Source organism: Ursus arctos, unplaced genomic scaffold (assembly GCF_023065955.2).
Source record: "Ursus arctos isolate Adak ecotype North America unplaced genomic scaffold, UrsArc2.0 scaffold_2, whole genome shotgun sequence".
NCBI lineage: Eukaryota > Metazoa > Chordata > Mammalia > Carnivora > Ursidae > Ursus > Ursus arctos.
The window spans coordinates 67350159-67364426 of record NW_026622874.1 but is presented as its reverse complement, the minus strand read 5'-3'; the positions used below and the strand labels follow the sequence as shown (position 1 = coordinate 67364426).

Sequence of the window (14268 nt, the reverse complement as noted above, 5' to 3'; positions counted from 1 at the left end):
GATAGAAATGCAGGAAGGTGTCCCTGCCCCCTGTCGCCGCGTGCTCGCCCCCTGCCCCTGCGCAGCGGGAGTGCGGCCGTGCACGCATCAGCGGTGCCGTCCCGGGGCAGGTGGTCTTCGCTCTCCTGCAGCGTAGACTCTCGGCGAGCCCGTGTGTCGTGGGCGCCACATCCGCGTGTCCGACGTGCGCGGGCACGTCCAGAACTAGGAGTGGAGGGAGCGCGAGCTGTGCGGGTCCCCGCTGACGGGAGCGCGGACTCCTGCTCGCGAGTACTACCTGCGTGCTGCAAATAGCTCACGCTGCTTCTGTCGTCAGCAAAGCCCCTTTCAAGGAAGAATTGTGTCACTGGCATTGGCTTGCTGTCCTGGCAGTGACTTCCCTGCCACGTGAACAGTAGCGCCTTTCGTGCTGTAGAAGACTCGCGATGCCGTGCGCACTGAGCGCAGCTCGGGGGCGTGCGGTCCTGTTGCGCGTACGGTCAGGGTCCAGCGGTGCGGAACCCACAGCGGGTGTGCACGCTGCCCTCGGGAATTGCCTGTCGCACTCCTGCCTCACATCCCCGTCCTCCGGTGGAGCAGCTGTGAAGCTGGCAAGAGGGTGGGCGCCCTGGGTTCTGCCGAGCGCTGTGTGAATGTGAGCGACAGATGGCTTTCCGAGCCAATGCGTCTTAGGTCACAAAGCTGCCTCAGGGCTCGGAGGCCGGGGGCGAAGGTGGGAGGTGCCGGGAGCGCTCCTTGGAAGGTTGCAGGCCGAGTCGCTGTGCTGGTGGGAGGCACTGGCCCCGGCCCCCGCCGGTGAGGGGCACAGCGGGTCACGGGGGTGGGTGGGGGCTAGGGCTCCATCTGCTGGTGGTGGAAGCAGGAGGTGAGGGGCGCTGGGAAGAGGCTCACGGGGGTTTGCAGCCCCAGGAGCAGGGTGGGTGTTAGGGCTCCTCCTCAGAGTCCCTGGCGGGGTTCTGAGCCCCAGCACATGTCTACCCTGGTTGGGGGCAGTGTCTTCCATCTCTTCACTGACTGTGGGGCGGGGGCGGCAGGGTGTGCAGGCCGGCCGCTGAGTGCTGGTACTCCCCTCTTCCTGTGCCTCAGGTCCAGCGCCCCCAGGGAGAGGACAGAGACGCTGATGCTGCAGAGGCTGGGGGAGAGGGGGCTGCCCCGTCCGGGACTGACCTGGGAGCAGCCCCAGTCGGCTAAGCTCTCCAGGACAGGTGTGTTCCCGGGTCCCTGCGATACCCCTCTGTGACCCTCCCTGTGGGCTGCCAGTCACAGGTCCGTCTCCCTCCCCAGGGCTGGTGGACGGTCTGCGGAGGCGGCTGCTGCCAGCCTGGTGTGCGCCCCTGGCCCATGGGCTCAGCCTGCTCTTGGTGGCTGTGGCCGTGGGGGTCTCAGGCTGGGTGGGCGCCAGCTTCCCCCCTGGCGTGAGTGTCCTGTGGCTCCTGTCCAGTAGCTCCAGCTTCCTGGCCTCCTTTCTTGGCTGGGAGCCTCTCAAGGTAAGTGGGATGTGGAGATCCAGGCTGTCAGCCTCTGGCACCTGCAGGCCCTCCTGATGCCCTCCCCACCCTTCCCCTCCCCCTGCAACGCAGGTCCTGCTGGAAGCCCTGTATTTCTCACTGGTGGCCAAGCGGCTCCATCCCGATGAGGACGACACCCTGGTGGAGAGCCCAGCTGTGACGCCCGTGAGCGAGCGCGTGCCCCGCGTGAGGCCCCCCCATGGCTTTGCGCTCTTCCTGGCAAAGGAGGAAGCCCGAAAGGTCAAGAAGCTGCACGGGATGCTGAGGGTGAGCTCAGGCCCAGGTGGGCAGTGCCTCCTCTCTCCTCTCCAACATCCGGGCCAGCACGGTGTCTGCCTAGAGGTTCTCCCTTCGTCGAAAACCTCACACCTGCCCTTGGCTTCCCACAGAAGGCCCTTTGGCCCCGCCCTGCCTTCCGTCACCCCCAGCTCCTCCTGTCTCAGTCCTTGCTGTGCCTCTTCTCATGTCCAGCTCAGATGCCTCCTTCTGCCTATCCTCAAGGGGCCCTGGGAGAGGTCTCGGCCTTGGGCAAGGCCGTGTCTGCCTCCCACCCCTGGTGGGGCATTGGCAGGTGTCTGTGCTGCCTTCTTGGCACCGGGCACCTTAGCCACGGGCAGTCGGCTGGCCAGCTCTGTTTGGGTGGGTCCGAGTGGGGCTGGCTGACCCCAGGGCCATCCTTGTCCGCAGAGCTTCCTGGTGTATATGCTCTTCCTGCTGGTGACGCTGCTGGCCAACCACGGGGATGCCTCATGCCACAGCCATGCCTACCATTTGCAGAGTGCAATCAGACAGGAGCTGGGCAGCCAGGCCTTCCTGGCCATCACCCGGTACGGACACCCCCACGTGCACACACCCCTCAGCCCAGCCGGGGAGCCACTGATGCCAACCAGGTCCCATCTTTCCTGGCCTTGGTCCAACCCAGTCCCCAGGGAACAGGGGCAGGTGTCTTGGTACAGTTTTGGTTGTCAGGACTGGATACGGTGCCCAGGATGGCCCCGTGGCACTTAAACTGCCCCAAATACCAGTAGGCTAAGATGAAGGAATCCCTGTCTTCCGCTTGTCCCCTCGGGTGGCTCCTGCAGCCTGCTGTTGGCTGGGCTGGGGCCTCTGACCCGCCCACCCCGTGGGTGCAAGGGAGCCGCAGGGTAGAGCGTGTGACTCTGTGTGGGCAGGTCTGAGGAGTTTTGGCCGTGGATGTCCCACGTGCTGCTCCCCTCCATCCACGGAAACCAGTCCAGCCCAGAGTTGGGCCCGCCACGTCTGCGTCAGGTGCGGCTGCAAGAAGGTGAGTGGCTTCCGGCTGCCTCGGTGAGTGCCCCTCACCTTCTCCCTGCTCTGTGTCTTTAGCTGTGAGACCGTGACCTTGACCTTCTGGGTGCAGGGACGGTTTGGGCAGGGCATGTCGGGCCCAGCCCAGGGGGCTGGTCCATGGTAAGCGCCCCTGGTTCAGTCATGCTCGTTCCCTGCAGCTCTCTGCCCAGACCCTCCCGGCTCGGGGGTGCCCGGGTGCTCCACAGCCTCGGGCACCTTCAGCACCGGCGACTACGGCATTGGCTGGGGGAGTGCTGCCCACAACGGCTCAGAGACATGGGCCTACTCCGCGCCAGACCTGCTGGGGTGAGCACAGAGGGCGCGCCCGGGGTTCCTGCGGGCTGGGGCCTGGCTCTCACACCGCCCCCTTGCCCGCAGTGTCTGGTCCTGGGGCTACTGCGCCGTGTACGACAGCGGGGGCTACGTGCAGGAGCTGGGGCTGAGCCTGGAAGAGAGCCGCGCGCAGCTGGGCTTCCTGCAGCTGCACAACTGGATCGACAACAGGTGAGGCTCCTCTGAGCCCCCCCCCACCCGCCCTGCAGCACCTCAGGCAGGCACACCGCAGCCACCGGCCCTGCTCCCACCGCCAGCTTTGCAGCTCCCTATTCCTCCTCACGGACCGCTCGGCCTCCCCCTCCTCCCCCCCTTCCCACCCCCGCCGCGCATCACCCACCACACGAGCCCCTTCCTCCGGGAAGGCCCCCCGGGTCTTCTCACCCCCCCTTCTGACCACACAGGAGCCGAGCCGTGTTCGTGGAGCTCACACGCTACAGCCCGGCCGTGGGGCTGCACGCCGCCGTGACGCTGCGCCTCGAGTTCCCCGCGGCCGGGCACGCCGTGACGGCACTCAGTGTGCGCCCTTTTCCGCTGCAGCGCCTGAGCGCCGGCCTGTCGCTGCCGCTGCTCACCTCGGTGAGTGCCGGCCCCGCCCCCGTCGTCCTCCCAGCGCCGGCCCCGCCCCCCCGCTCCTCGCCCCGCCCACGCGCCCCTCGCCCCGCCCCAGCCAGTCTCGGCCCGTCCCCGCAGGTGAGCCTGCTGCTCTTCGCGCTGTACTTCTCGGTGGCCGAGGCGCGTGTGTGGCACAGGGAAGGGCGTACACGCGCGGCGCAGCCCGGGGCCTGGGCGCGGTGGCTGCTGGTGGCACTGACCGCGGCCGCGGCGCTCGTGCGCCTGACCCAGCTGGGTGCAGCCGACCGTCAGTGGACCCGCTTCGTGCGCCGCCGCCCGCGCCGCTTTACTAGCTTCGAGCAGGTGGCGCAGCTGAGCGCGGCGGCTCGCGGTCTGGCCGCCTCCCTGCTCTTCCTACTCCTGGTCAAGGTGAGAGCTGGGCCGGTGGGGGCTGGGCTGAGGGCTGGGCTGCGGGGCTTTGGTCAGCTGACTCCGCTTGCCCGCAGGCCGCACAGCAGCTGCGTTTCGTGCGCCAGTGGTCGGTTTTCAGCAAGACGCTGTGCCGGGCCCTGCCGGAGCTCGTGGGGGCAGCCTTAGGGCTGGTGGCGCTGGCCGTGGCCTACACCCAGCTGGCCGTACTGGTAGGTGACGGGGAGGCCGGCAGGGAGGGCGGTGTAGCCCGGGACCCGCCCCTCACTCGTGCCCTCTTCTCGTGCAGCTGGTCTCCTCCTGCATGGATTCGCTTGGGAGTGCCGCACAGGCCCTGCTGGTGCTGTGCCCCGGGTCTGGGGCTCCTGCCCTGTGCCCTGCTGAGTCCTGGCGCCTGTCCCCACTGCTGTGCACGGGGCTCTGGGCCCTGCGGCTGTGGGGGGCCCTGAGGCTGGGGGCAGTCCTCCTGAGGTGGCGCTACCATGCGCTGCGTGGGGAGCTCTACCGCCCGGCCTGGGAGCCGCAGGACTACGAGATGGTCGAGCTCTTGCTGCGCAGGCTGCGCCTCTGGATGGGCTTCAGCAAGGTTAAGGAGGTGGGTACGGCCCAGTGGGGGGGAGAGGGACGCACCCTGGGCCCAGGTGAGCCCAGGGTGCAGCCGGACTGACCGAGCCCCTGTGCCGCCCCCAGTTCCGCCACAAAGTCCGCTTCGAGGGGATGGAGCCGCTGCCCTCCCGCTCCTCCAGGGGCTCCAAGTCTTCCCCGGATGCACCCCCACCCAGCGGGGGCTCTGACACCTCACGGCCCTCCACCTCCTCCAGCCAGCTGGACACGCTGAGTGGGGGCCTGGGCCGGCTGGGGCCACGGGGGGAGCCCGAGCCCTCTCGCCTCCAAGCCGTGTTCGAGGCCCTGCTTACCCAGTTCGACCGACTCAACCAGGCCACAGAGGAGGTCTACCGGCTGGAGCAGAGGCTGCAGAGCCTGCAAGGCCGCAGGAGCACTGGGGCCCCAGGCTCCTCTCCCCACAGCCCCTCCTCAGACCTGCGGCCAGCCCTGCCCAGCCGTCTTGCCCGGGCCAGTCGAGGCGTGGGCCTGGCTAGCGGCCCCAGCAGGGCTTCCCTGCGGGCCAAGAACAAGGTCCACCCCAGCAGCACTTAAGCCCCGGGGGACCTGGGCCATACCCCTTCCCTGGGGTGGGCCTGTGGTTTCACTCCGGCTTCTCGAAGGGAGCCGGAGCAGACACCGCTCAGTGTTAACTTCTGCCGCCCTCCGGGTCTCGGACCAGGCAGAACAGCTGCACGAAGGGCCCCCAGGGAAGAGGCAGCCGGTGTCTCTCTCTGGGGGTCTCAGCACTTTAAAGAGGCCGTGCGGGCAGCCAGGACCCAGGGTCCCCTCCCCAGCTCCCCGTGGGAGGACACAGCAGTATTGGGCCCAGAGCCCAGCCTCTGAGATGCTAATTTATTACCGGAGTCCTCAGGTACAGCGGGCTGTGCCCGGCCCCACCTCCTGGGCAGACATCTCCCCTCTGCTAAGGATCCAGGCTTCGGGGAGGGAGCCTGTACCTCCCGTGGTCTTCCCCACTAAGTTATTACCTCTCCTGTGCCCCTGCTGCGTGCACTCCCCTTCCGCTGCCATCTGTGTGTCTATCGTCAGTAATTTATATGGGGTTAAAATGTATATATTTTTGTACGTCGCTCTATTTTTCACTAGGGCCAAGGGACCCGGTGGCTGAAGCAGCCCTGTGCCCACTGTCGCCCACACTGAGGGGCAGCAGGGACAGCAGAGCTGGCCTCCCTTCCCAGACGGCTGACCGGAGGGCCACGGCAGCAGTGGCTGCTGCTGGGCTGCGGGTCTGGCCTGGGGCAGGTGTGGGAGGGGAGGCTTGTGAGAAGGGCACGGCCCCCCCTCCGAGGCAGTTCTCTCACCCCGAGGGCCTTGTTCTGTGCCCAAGGCCGGGCAGCAAGAAGGCAGAGCCCAGACCTGCTGGTACCAGGTGTGGGGGAGAAGCAGGCCGAGCGCAGGGCAAGAACAGGGTGGCAGAGGAACAGAGCCCGCCCCGGGGGCTGGCTCCCGGGGCTGGGGAGGGTGAGCACACCACCGTGTGCGCAGGAGCATGTGTGTGGTGGCGTGGGCAGCCCCAACCGGCCCGTACCCTGCTGTGGGCATGGCCAAAGCTACAGCCTTGATACACCCCCGCCCCCGACAAAGTCAAATAAACAAGCTGGCTGACCGCATCCGTGTCCGTGAGTGACGCCGGTGGATGAGCAGGCCCGGGTTTTATTTCACATGCACACGCACACACGGGGCGGCCTCACACGAACTCTGTGAAGTCGTCCACTGAGGAGATGAGGCGCTTCCGCTGGCCCGTCTCGTACGTGGGCACGGGCTCTGCCGGCACCTGAGCAGGGCCTTTGGCGTGGCCCAGGGGGTGCATCTGCAGCAGGGGCAGGCTGGGGTTGGAGTAGTGGGCTTCCTCACGGATCTGAAGGAGAGGGGGGCTTCAGCAGGCTGGCAGCGTGGCGGGAGACTGGCGGGCAACCCCCACCCGCCACGGGGGGGGCCTGGGCCCGTCTTCCCTACCCGGTGGCGGAGCCGCTTGATGTGGCGGAGCCTGGCGATCCATTTGGAAGGGTAGATGTCGGTGGGGTTGGAGCGGCTATGATGCACCTGGGAGGCCATCTAGAGGGGGCAGGGAAGGGGTGAGCCCTCTGGGGGTGGCACCTGCGGCCCTGTCCCACCTGCCCCTCGGGCCATCCCCTTGACTCACATTGGCGTGCAGAGCCATCTGACGGGCCACAAAAGGCAGGTTGCGGTCAGACACAATCTTGGCCACGCTGGTGTCCACGAGACCCTCCATGTCTGGGGAGAAACAGCGCTCACACCAGGGCTCAGGGCCCCGAGTGCCTCCCACCACACCCCTGCCCCGGGGCTCACCTTTCCTGCACTGCAGGGACACCAGGTTGCACTCGTAGTCCAGGGGGCTGATAATCACGTGAACGAAGTTGAACTGGCCCTGCCGGGCGGGACGACAGCACAGTTCACCCGGCCCCACCCACTTCCTCCCTCTGCTGGGGCGGGGGGGGGGCTTGCTACCTGAACAAGCCTGTGCTCTGCTCACCACCGGCCGCTGCACACACCCTTCCTGCCCACTGACCTAGAGGCCCAGCTGCCTTCCCTCTCCAAACCCCACCTCCTCCACATCTGGCTCCCGCCACCGAATCCACCCAAGTTCAGGTTCTCAGGCATGACCCCAACAGGTGCACGGCCCCCGCCCTCGCCGCCCTGTGTCACCTGTGGCTCCGGCTGCCACCCAGGGACACCCCCCCCCCCACTGCTCTGCACCGCGGGCACCCCTGCCTGCTACTGGCCTGTGTCCAGGAGCCTGGGGCTCTCTGTTCAGTGACCTCCCCTGAGGCTTCCCGCTGTGTTCAGAACACACCCACACACTTTTGCGTGTGGCACCCCCGCCGCTGGGGCTGCCCCGGGCTCCCCACTCCCTGGCCTCACAATGTCTGGCACATCCCCCATGCCCGTGACCAGTCTCCCGGACTCAGCCCGCCTCCTGCCGTGGGGCCTCAAGCCCTAGGGGAGTCCTCTCAGAAAGGTGGGGACCCGGAGGCCGACCCCAACTGCTGTGGGTACACAAGGGAGGTGCGGGGGAGAGGGACTCGGAGCCCTCGAGGAGCCACACGGAGTACCTCCCAGGTAGCCCGCAGCCCACCAAGTATGCGTGCACAGCAACTCCATGACTCCTCACAAAGCCACCGCCACAGGTGCCCTGGCTTCCATGGGAAACCGACGGGGCTACGGTCACCGTCCCTGTCATAACAGAGGACGCTGGCTCCTAAGAGGATCTGCCTACCCCAGCTGGCAGCGGGGGACACGGGAGGCCGGTGCCCCTGCTGTTAGCACACTGACCCTGCCCGTGCCCACACTCAACAGGAGCCCGCCGGGATCTCTCCCAGAGGCGCGTCCGCCTGGGCCCGCCCTGCCCACCCCCAGCACCCCTACTCACTCTGATGGTGCCCAGCTTGAAGTCCTCGCCGGAGTCGTTGTAGACGATGGACACGAAGTCGTTGCCTAAGTGACGCTTCTTGTCACAGCGGTGCTTGTCCACGTCCTTGGTGGGCATCAGGGTGGCAATGTGGAAGACGGCTGCAAGGCAGATGTGGGGTTGCGGGGTGGCCCGCACGGCCCCAGGCGGAGCGCTGGCGAGGGCTGCTCAGGGCTGGTGTCGCCGGGGCAGGGGCCCCCTGTGCCTCTCCCCAGGGGCACCTCTTGACTTCCCAGAGACTCTTGGAGCCTGCCCGGTCAGCAGCACTGCACTCCTCTCCCTGAGGCCAGAGCTTCTAGAAGCAGAGCTGACAGCCCACACGCTGCCTCCATGCTCAGAAGACAAAAGTCAGGCCCTCGGCCACCCCCGTGGCCCCTGACGGCCGACAACACAAACGGGGGGCTGGCGGGGAGGGAGGCGCATACCTTGCATGATGTCGTCATGCCAGCAGTAGGTGAACTGGCCATCCTCCCCACATACATCCAGGCCACCCAGATACACCTTGTCCGGCTGGCAGTCCTTGAGCTCGATGAGCTTGCCCAGGCCGGTCAGGAACTCTGTGTACCTGTACGAGCCGTGCTCGTTGGACAGGATGGCGAGCTCGCTGTCGCTCTGCGGGCAGAGATGAGCACGGTGGCACCTGCCCCTCCCCCACCACGGCTCCTGGGGCCCCAAGTCTGTGCAAGGCCGTCCTGCCCCAGCACATGCCTGGGACCGGGGTGTGGGGGAGGTAATCCTGGACTCCCTCTCCTGCATATCTAATTGGCCAGCCAGCAAATCTGCTCCACTGGACCTTCCGAACACATCCAGAACCCTGGCATTCCTGGGAATCCTGGCTCCAGTACGCAGAGCTACCCACTCACAGGGACGATGACCACCCACCTTCCACCGGTTCTCATACACGGCAGTCAGAGGGATGCTTGGGACACTTGGGCTGAGTCACCTCGAACCCTTTGCTCAGAACCATTCACGGCCCACCCACCTCCCTGGGAAGGAAAGTACAGCTTCCCAGCGGCCCATGAGGCTGTCCACGTCAGCTGTCCACGTCAGCCCTCCCCTTTACTTCCCTGCCCCACCTCCCATCCCCTGCGCCAGACGCTGCACCAGCCGCCCACACCTGCCGTTCCTGCGCAAGACGCTCCCCGCCCTCCCTCTCCCCAAGCCTGGATCGCCGATGGGAGCAGTGCCCTGCTCACACTTGTGGTATCCATGCACCTGCCACCTTCTCCACAGTGCGTGGCATTCCCTTGGGCACCACGAACTCACGCGCTCACCTGGCACTCCTGCCGTATTCCTGGCACCTGAACGGTACCTGGCATAGGGCTCCACGAGCACCAGCCACGTGGCAGCTCACGTGGTGACTGAGCTCTGGGGCACACAAGGGTGCAGCTCCCAACCCCTACCGCAGGCAGGAAGGCCACACAGCTCCACCCTGGCACCCAGGAGCCTCACCTGGCCTTCTCCCACGTACAGGACGGCAATCTTGTGTGTGTCGTAGGATGGAATCTGGTCGAGAAGCTGCACTGACCGCTCGAAGGACTGTAGCCACAGAGCCCTGACTGAGCCTTGGGCGGAGGCCGTCCCCTGCCACCAGCCCCAGCCAGATGCCCATCCAGGGAGGGCTCTCCTCACCCAGGCAGATCGCTGCAGGCTGCCCCAGGGAGCTGAGGCTGTACCCTCTGCAAGCCTGCACTACGGCCACCACCGCCGAGAGCTAGGGCATTGCACGGCGCCCCCCGCCCCCAGGGAGACCCTGGAGGATAGAGAAGGCACACCCACCCACCTCATTGGGTAGAAGGATGGGCTTGTTGGACTCGTCACCAAAGAAGGGTGAATGGTACAGCTGCAGGAACACAAAGCTGCGGGGGGAGAGACGGGAGGGCTGGGTCGGGGTCACGGCCAGTACCGTCCACCCGCGCACAAAGAAGCAGGCCTGAGCCTCTCTCGTGGCTCCAACCAGCCACGGGGCAGAGGCCACGTGGACCTGCAGCCCAGCCTTCGGCGGGCCACTCAGGCGCCATGTCCCCACGGGGACTGTTCAGCAGCTCCAGCCCCGGAGGGCAAGGCTCACCTGGGATTGATACCTGGCACCTTCTCAGTATTGGAGGCCCCAGCTCTGCTCTTGAAGGCGTCCCTCTCTACCCTCTTGCCTCTGCGTGACGGGGCCGAATCAGAGATGGTGTACCCTCTGGGCCGCAGGCCACTGGGGGAGCGGGGGCAGCCGGAAGGCAAGGGACCCTCGGGCTGCGCAGGGCCCCGGCCCTGGCTCTCTTCACCTGAGGCTGACCAGGAGGCACCTGCCCCGTCCAGGATCCCGGACTGTGACCGTGCCTTGGCCTCAGGGCTCAGCCGGCCAACATCCGTCTTGTCCCCAGGGTCCCCAAGTATGTCCTGCAGGGTCTGCAGCTCAGGCGAGGAGCTGGACTTGCTCAGGGGCTGGGAGGGCTGGAAGGAGAGCTCCACAGAAGGCCGGGCACCCTCGGAAGAGACGGCCCGCTCAATGGGGATCCCTCCGGTAGCCAGCTCCTCCGCAGGGTACTTCTCCTCTTGGCTGGAGCTTGAAGATGACTGCCAAGAAGGAGGCCACAGGACCTCCGTCAGAAGGGACCAGCGAGCCCACCCAGGGGTTCACTTGGAAGCGATGAAGCCCCCCCATCCCCCAGTCAGGGCCACAGAGTCCCTCAGCAGCAAGCACACAGTTCCACCCTCTCCCCCCAGACGGCATCTGCCAGTGCCCCACGCTAAGCAGCGGAGCCCAGCACCCGCCAAACCAAAGAACACCAACAACGAACAGCTATCATCCCGCAGGGCCCACTGGGAAACCCCAGACCGTCCACGCAGGACAACCTGGAAGGACAGTCATTTTTTAGATGACAAAAGAGACAAAAGACTTAACAAAGTTCTGAGCTAGTCCGTGGGCGCCATGGAGCCTGGAGCCAGGCCCCGCCCCTCCTCCCACAGTGCCCTCCTCCCCTGCAGGAGCGAGCACCCCCAGGGCACCTCGGGCCAGCTCCGGCGACCCCGAGGCCCTCACCCTGCTGTATGCCTCCGCGCGGCCGCCGCGCCTGTCTGTGCCTAGCGTTGCCTCAAAGTCCTCCAACTCCGTGGGCTCCGCGGACAAATGACTCTCGCTCGGACTTCCCTCCTCTAGGACCACCGCCGAGTCTGGGACGACACAGATGGGGCTACTAGGTGCTGGCCCGGCCCTGGGAGCTCACATGGCCTCAGAGGTACCAGCCTCTCCCCAACGAGAGAGCACAGTGGCCCCTCGCCAGAGCCTCGCCCAAGGCCTTCCTCGCCTGTGGCTCTAAGCTGCCCACATCCCGTCAAGGCAGCTGCGAGAGAGCGCTCTGAGGGGCACGCGTGTGGCCCGACACAGGGTGTTGCCAACACAGGCCCCCAGGGCTGGGGACGAGGGTCCACAGAACCCGCCCCCGCTACTCCAGCGAGGTAGACGGGCAAGGGCAGCACAGACGCCCACCAGGATGAGCCCCCACCTAGGACGGGGCCTCAGCTCAGGGGGAGTGGCACCCCGGGACCAACTCCTGGGAATAGGAGGCCAGCGTTCCTCGTCTGGACCCGAGGAAAAGCCCGACGCAGGAGGAGCCCCTGTGCGCGCACACAGACGGGGAGCCCGTTCCGGAAAGCAGAGACACGCCATCGGAGCCCAAGCCAAACCCGGAGCCGGGAGAGCCAAGGAGAGGCCACGACGCCCCAAAGCAGCATTTCCTGTGGCAGTGTCAGGGCAGGGGTGGGGGTGAGAAGCCACCGAGGGTTAGCATAGCCCGCGGCCGCCCTGCACACAGCCCCGGCACACGCGCAGTCTGTTATCCGCCTGCCAGGGCCCGTCTGCACACTGCCCTTTCCCAACTGGCTCCTGCTCACACGTGGGGGCCCAGGTAGGCCAGAGGGCCGTGCGGGTCAAGCCCCTGCCCCCGCCAGGGCCCGGAGGCGACAGGCCAGCCCATGACAAAAGGCAGACACAGCCCAATTTGTGTGCTCACCAAGCCAATCAGACCACCAGAGGCCAGGGCAGGTCAGCCCGGCTGAGCCCCAGGGCCAGGCTCGCCCCAAAGAGCTGTCCCCCACCAGTATCTGCGGCTCGGCTGCCCAACGTCACCTCCCGAGGCCTGAAGAAGAGGCTGCGGGGGCCTGCGCGGCAGGGCACACACCTCAGCCACGAAGGGCACAGGGCAGAGGGGCCCCCGGCCAAGCGCAGGCATTCTGCACAGATGTCCTCATGCGAGTCGGGGCCCCGCTCCCGGGGGGTGGGGGGGGGCAAGGAGCGGCGCTGGCAGAGTCGCGGAGGCATGACCGCGTGAGGGACGATGGGAACAGCAAGTATGAGGCAGAGCGTTGCTCTGCAGCCGACGGCGCCCTCCTTAGAGAGACGTGTGAGTACCTGCCCAGGAAATGGTCCTGTGCAGCTTTGCCTGGCAGCTGGACTGGCACAGGGAGGAGAAAGAGGCCACTGCAAGGAAAACCGCGAGCGGCCAGTCAGCAGAAGGACAGACTACGCACAGTCGAGCAGAGAGGAAAGGCAGCGCTAGTCCCGCACAGAGCCCGAGCCTGGAGGGAGAGAGCGGAGGGCCAGCGGCGTCCGGCCGGCAGTGGGCAGCTCCCAGCCCACACGGGCTGCCGGCTCTCTACGCTGCTGCAGGGGGCGTCCAGGGCGGGGAGCGTCCCTCCTCCTCACCAACAGAGGTCCTGGCCTCGAAGCGCCATCTGTGGCCACAGGGAAGGCCCGCGGGTGGCCCGGAAGGAGCGCACCAGCCCTGCCAGGCAAGCGCACGAGCGCGCGCAGGCAGGCTCAGGTTGTGCTCGGCGCATCCAAACCCAGAGCCAAGCGCAAGTGCGGCTGCCCTCCTGGGGCCCAGGGCATGCCGAAGACAGTGCAGGGCACAGGGCGTGCAAGGCTCTGCCGCGTCCACCCTGGGAGCACCTGCCTGCCCCTCCACGAGCACCACGTCTCTCAAGAAGAGGGCCGTTCCGTGGGAGCGGCCCCGCGGCCAAACGCCAGGCTGTGGCGGCGGCAAGGAGAGCTCAGGGACCCTGCTCGGGCGCATCCGCAAGGGCGGGGGCGCCATGCTGCCTTCACACGGTACGCGCTGGGTGGGGGGCCAGCACTCACCCGTGTTAGAGCGGGGCGGCGGAGGGGGCTTGGCCGAGCCAGCCGCGGGCACCGACAGCGACTTGTACAGGGCTGTGTCACGACGCTCCTTAAAGCGCTCGGCGGCCATGAGTGCGTTGGACAGCTCCTGCAGAGGCATGTTGTTGATGTCCGAGGAGAAGGGGCTGAGTGGGTTCTCCAGGCTCATCAGCCAGCTGGTGTTCCCTGGGGAGGGGCAGGCAGCACCCCTTAGGCCACAGGCCCAGTGCATCTAACCGGTCATCCCCTGCTGGCGCTCCCAGGGCAGCATCCCCCCACCCCCTGCACTGTCCTCAAGGGCACACGCCAGGGCTTGGCAGGGCTCCTATGCTCAACCAGGGAGTGGCGCGGAGGGGCCCCAGGCAAGGCATGCCCCCGGCTTGCCCCAGACCCCCAGGTCCAGGCAGCACCCATGCAGCAGTCACCTGCCTCACGCATAAGGAGGGGCCTCAACGTACTCCCCCCCCCCACCCAGGGCGGCTCCAGTGCCCAGGCCAGGCTTGGCAGAGGCATCCCAAAGCCCCAGACCTCGTCGCAGAGAAGCCTGGGTGGGGGCCTTCTGGGCTCTGTCCCTTTTCCCATGAGGCCCAGAGGCCCACACTTCGAGTCAACCTTCCACACAGAGCTTCCTACAACCCTGAGCATCTCACCCAACCCTGACACCACCTCTTCTTGCCCGGCCTGGGCTTCCTCCTCCAGTCTCCCGCCTGCCCCCTGCCTGCTCCCTGCTAGGAACCAGGACCCGTGGCCCTTCTGCCTGCACTCAAGGCTCCTCAGGGCCTGCTATCCAGCCCTCCCATCACCTCTCACCACGCTGTGCCCAAAGCAGGTCTGAGGCCCTGGGCCTCGGCTTAAATTCTTGAAATACCCATTATGGGCTGAATCGTGTCACACAAAATTCATGTGTTGAACTCTTGACCTCCAGCAGC

At 66.7% G+C, this 14268-nt stretch overlaps 2 protein-coding genes across 2 annotated transcripts in view; one reads left to right on the top strand and one right to left on the bottom strand.

The window, feature by feature from the left end:
* PKD1 (polycystin 1, transient receptor potential channel interacting) overlaps window positions 1-6370 on the top strand; it is a 43001-nt gene extending 36631 nt beyond the window's left edge. The window contains 12 exon segments of the mRNA XM_026485069.4: window positions 1087-1205; window positions 1285-1487; window positions 1581-1775; window positions 2196-2335; window positions 2681-2793; window positions 2978-3125; window positions 3198-3323; window positions 3557-3731; window positions 3846-4136; window positions 4214-4348; window positions 4426-4731; window positions 4827-6370. Of these exon segments, the coding sequence (XP_026340854.2) occupies window positions 1087-1205; window positions 1285-1487; window positions 1581-1775; window positions 2196-2335; window positions 2681-2793; window positions 2978-3125; window positions 3198-3323; window positions 3557-3731; window positions 3846-4136; window positions 4214-4348; window positions 4426-4731; window positions 4827-5294 (2419 nt within the window). The 3' untranslated portion in view covers window positions 5295-6370.
* A 6-nt stretch (window positions 6371-6376) lies between these two features.
* TSC2 (TSC complex subunit 2) overlaps window positions 6377-14268 on the bottom strand; it is a 32656-nt gene continuing 24764 nt past the window's right edge. The window contains 12 exon segments of the mRNA XM_044379111.3: window positions 6377-6618; window positions 6717-6815; window positions 6904-6995; window positions 7071-7149; window positions 8152-8291; window positions 8616-8802; window positions 9643-9729; window positions 9974-10049; window positions 10262-10758; window positions 11225-11355; window positions 12593-12661; window positions 13322-13525. Of these exon segments, the coding sequence (XP_044235046.1) occupies window positions 6448-6618; window positions 6717-6815; window positions 6904-6995; window positions 7071-7149; window positions 8152-8291; window positions 8616-8802; window positions 9643-9729; window positions 9974-10049; window positions 10262-10758; window positions 11225-11355; window positions 12593-12661; window positions 13322-13525 (1832 nt within the window). The 3' untranslated portion in view covers window positions 6377-6447.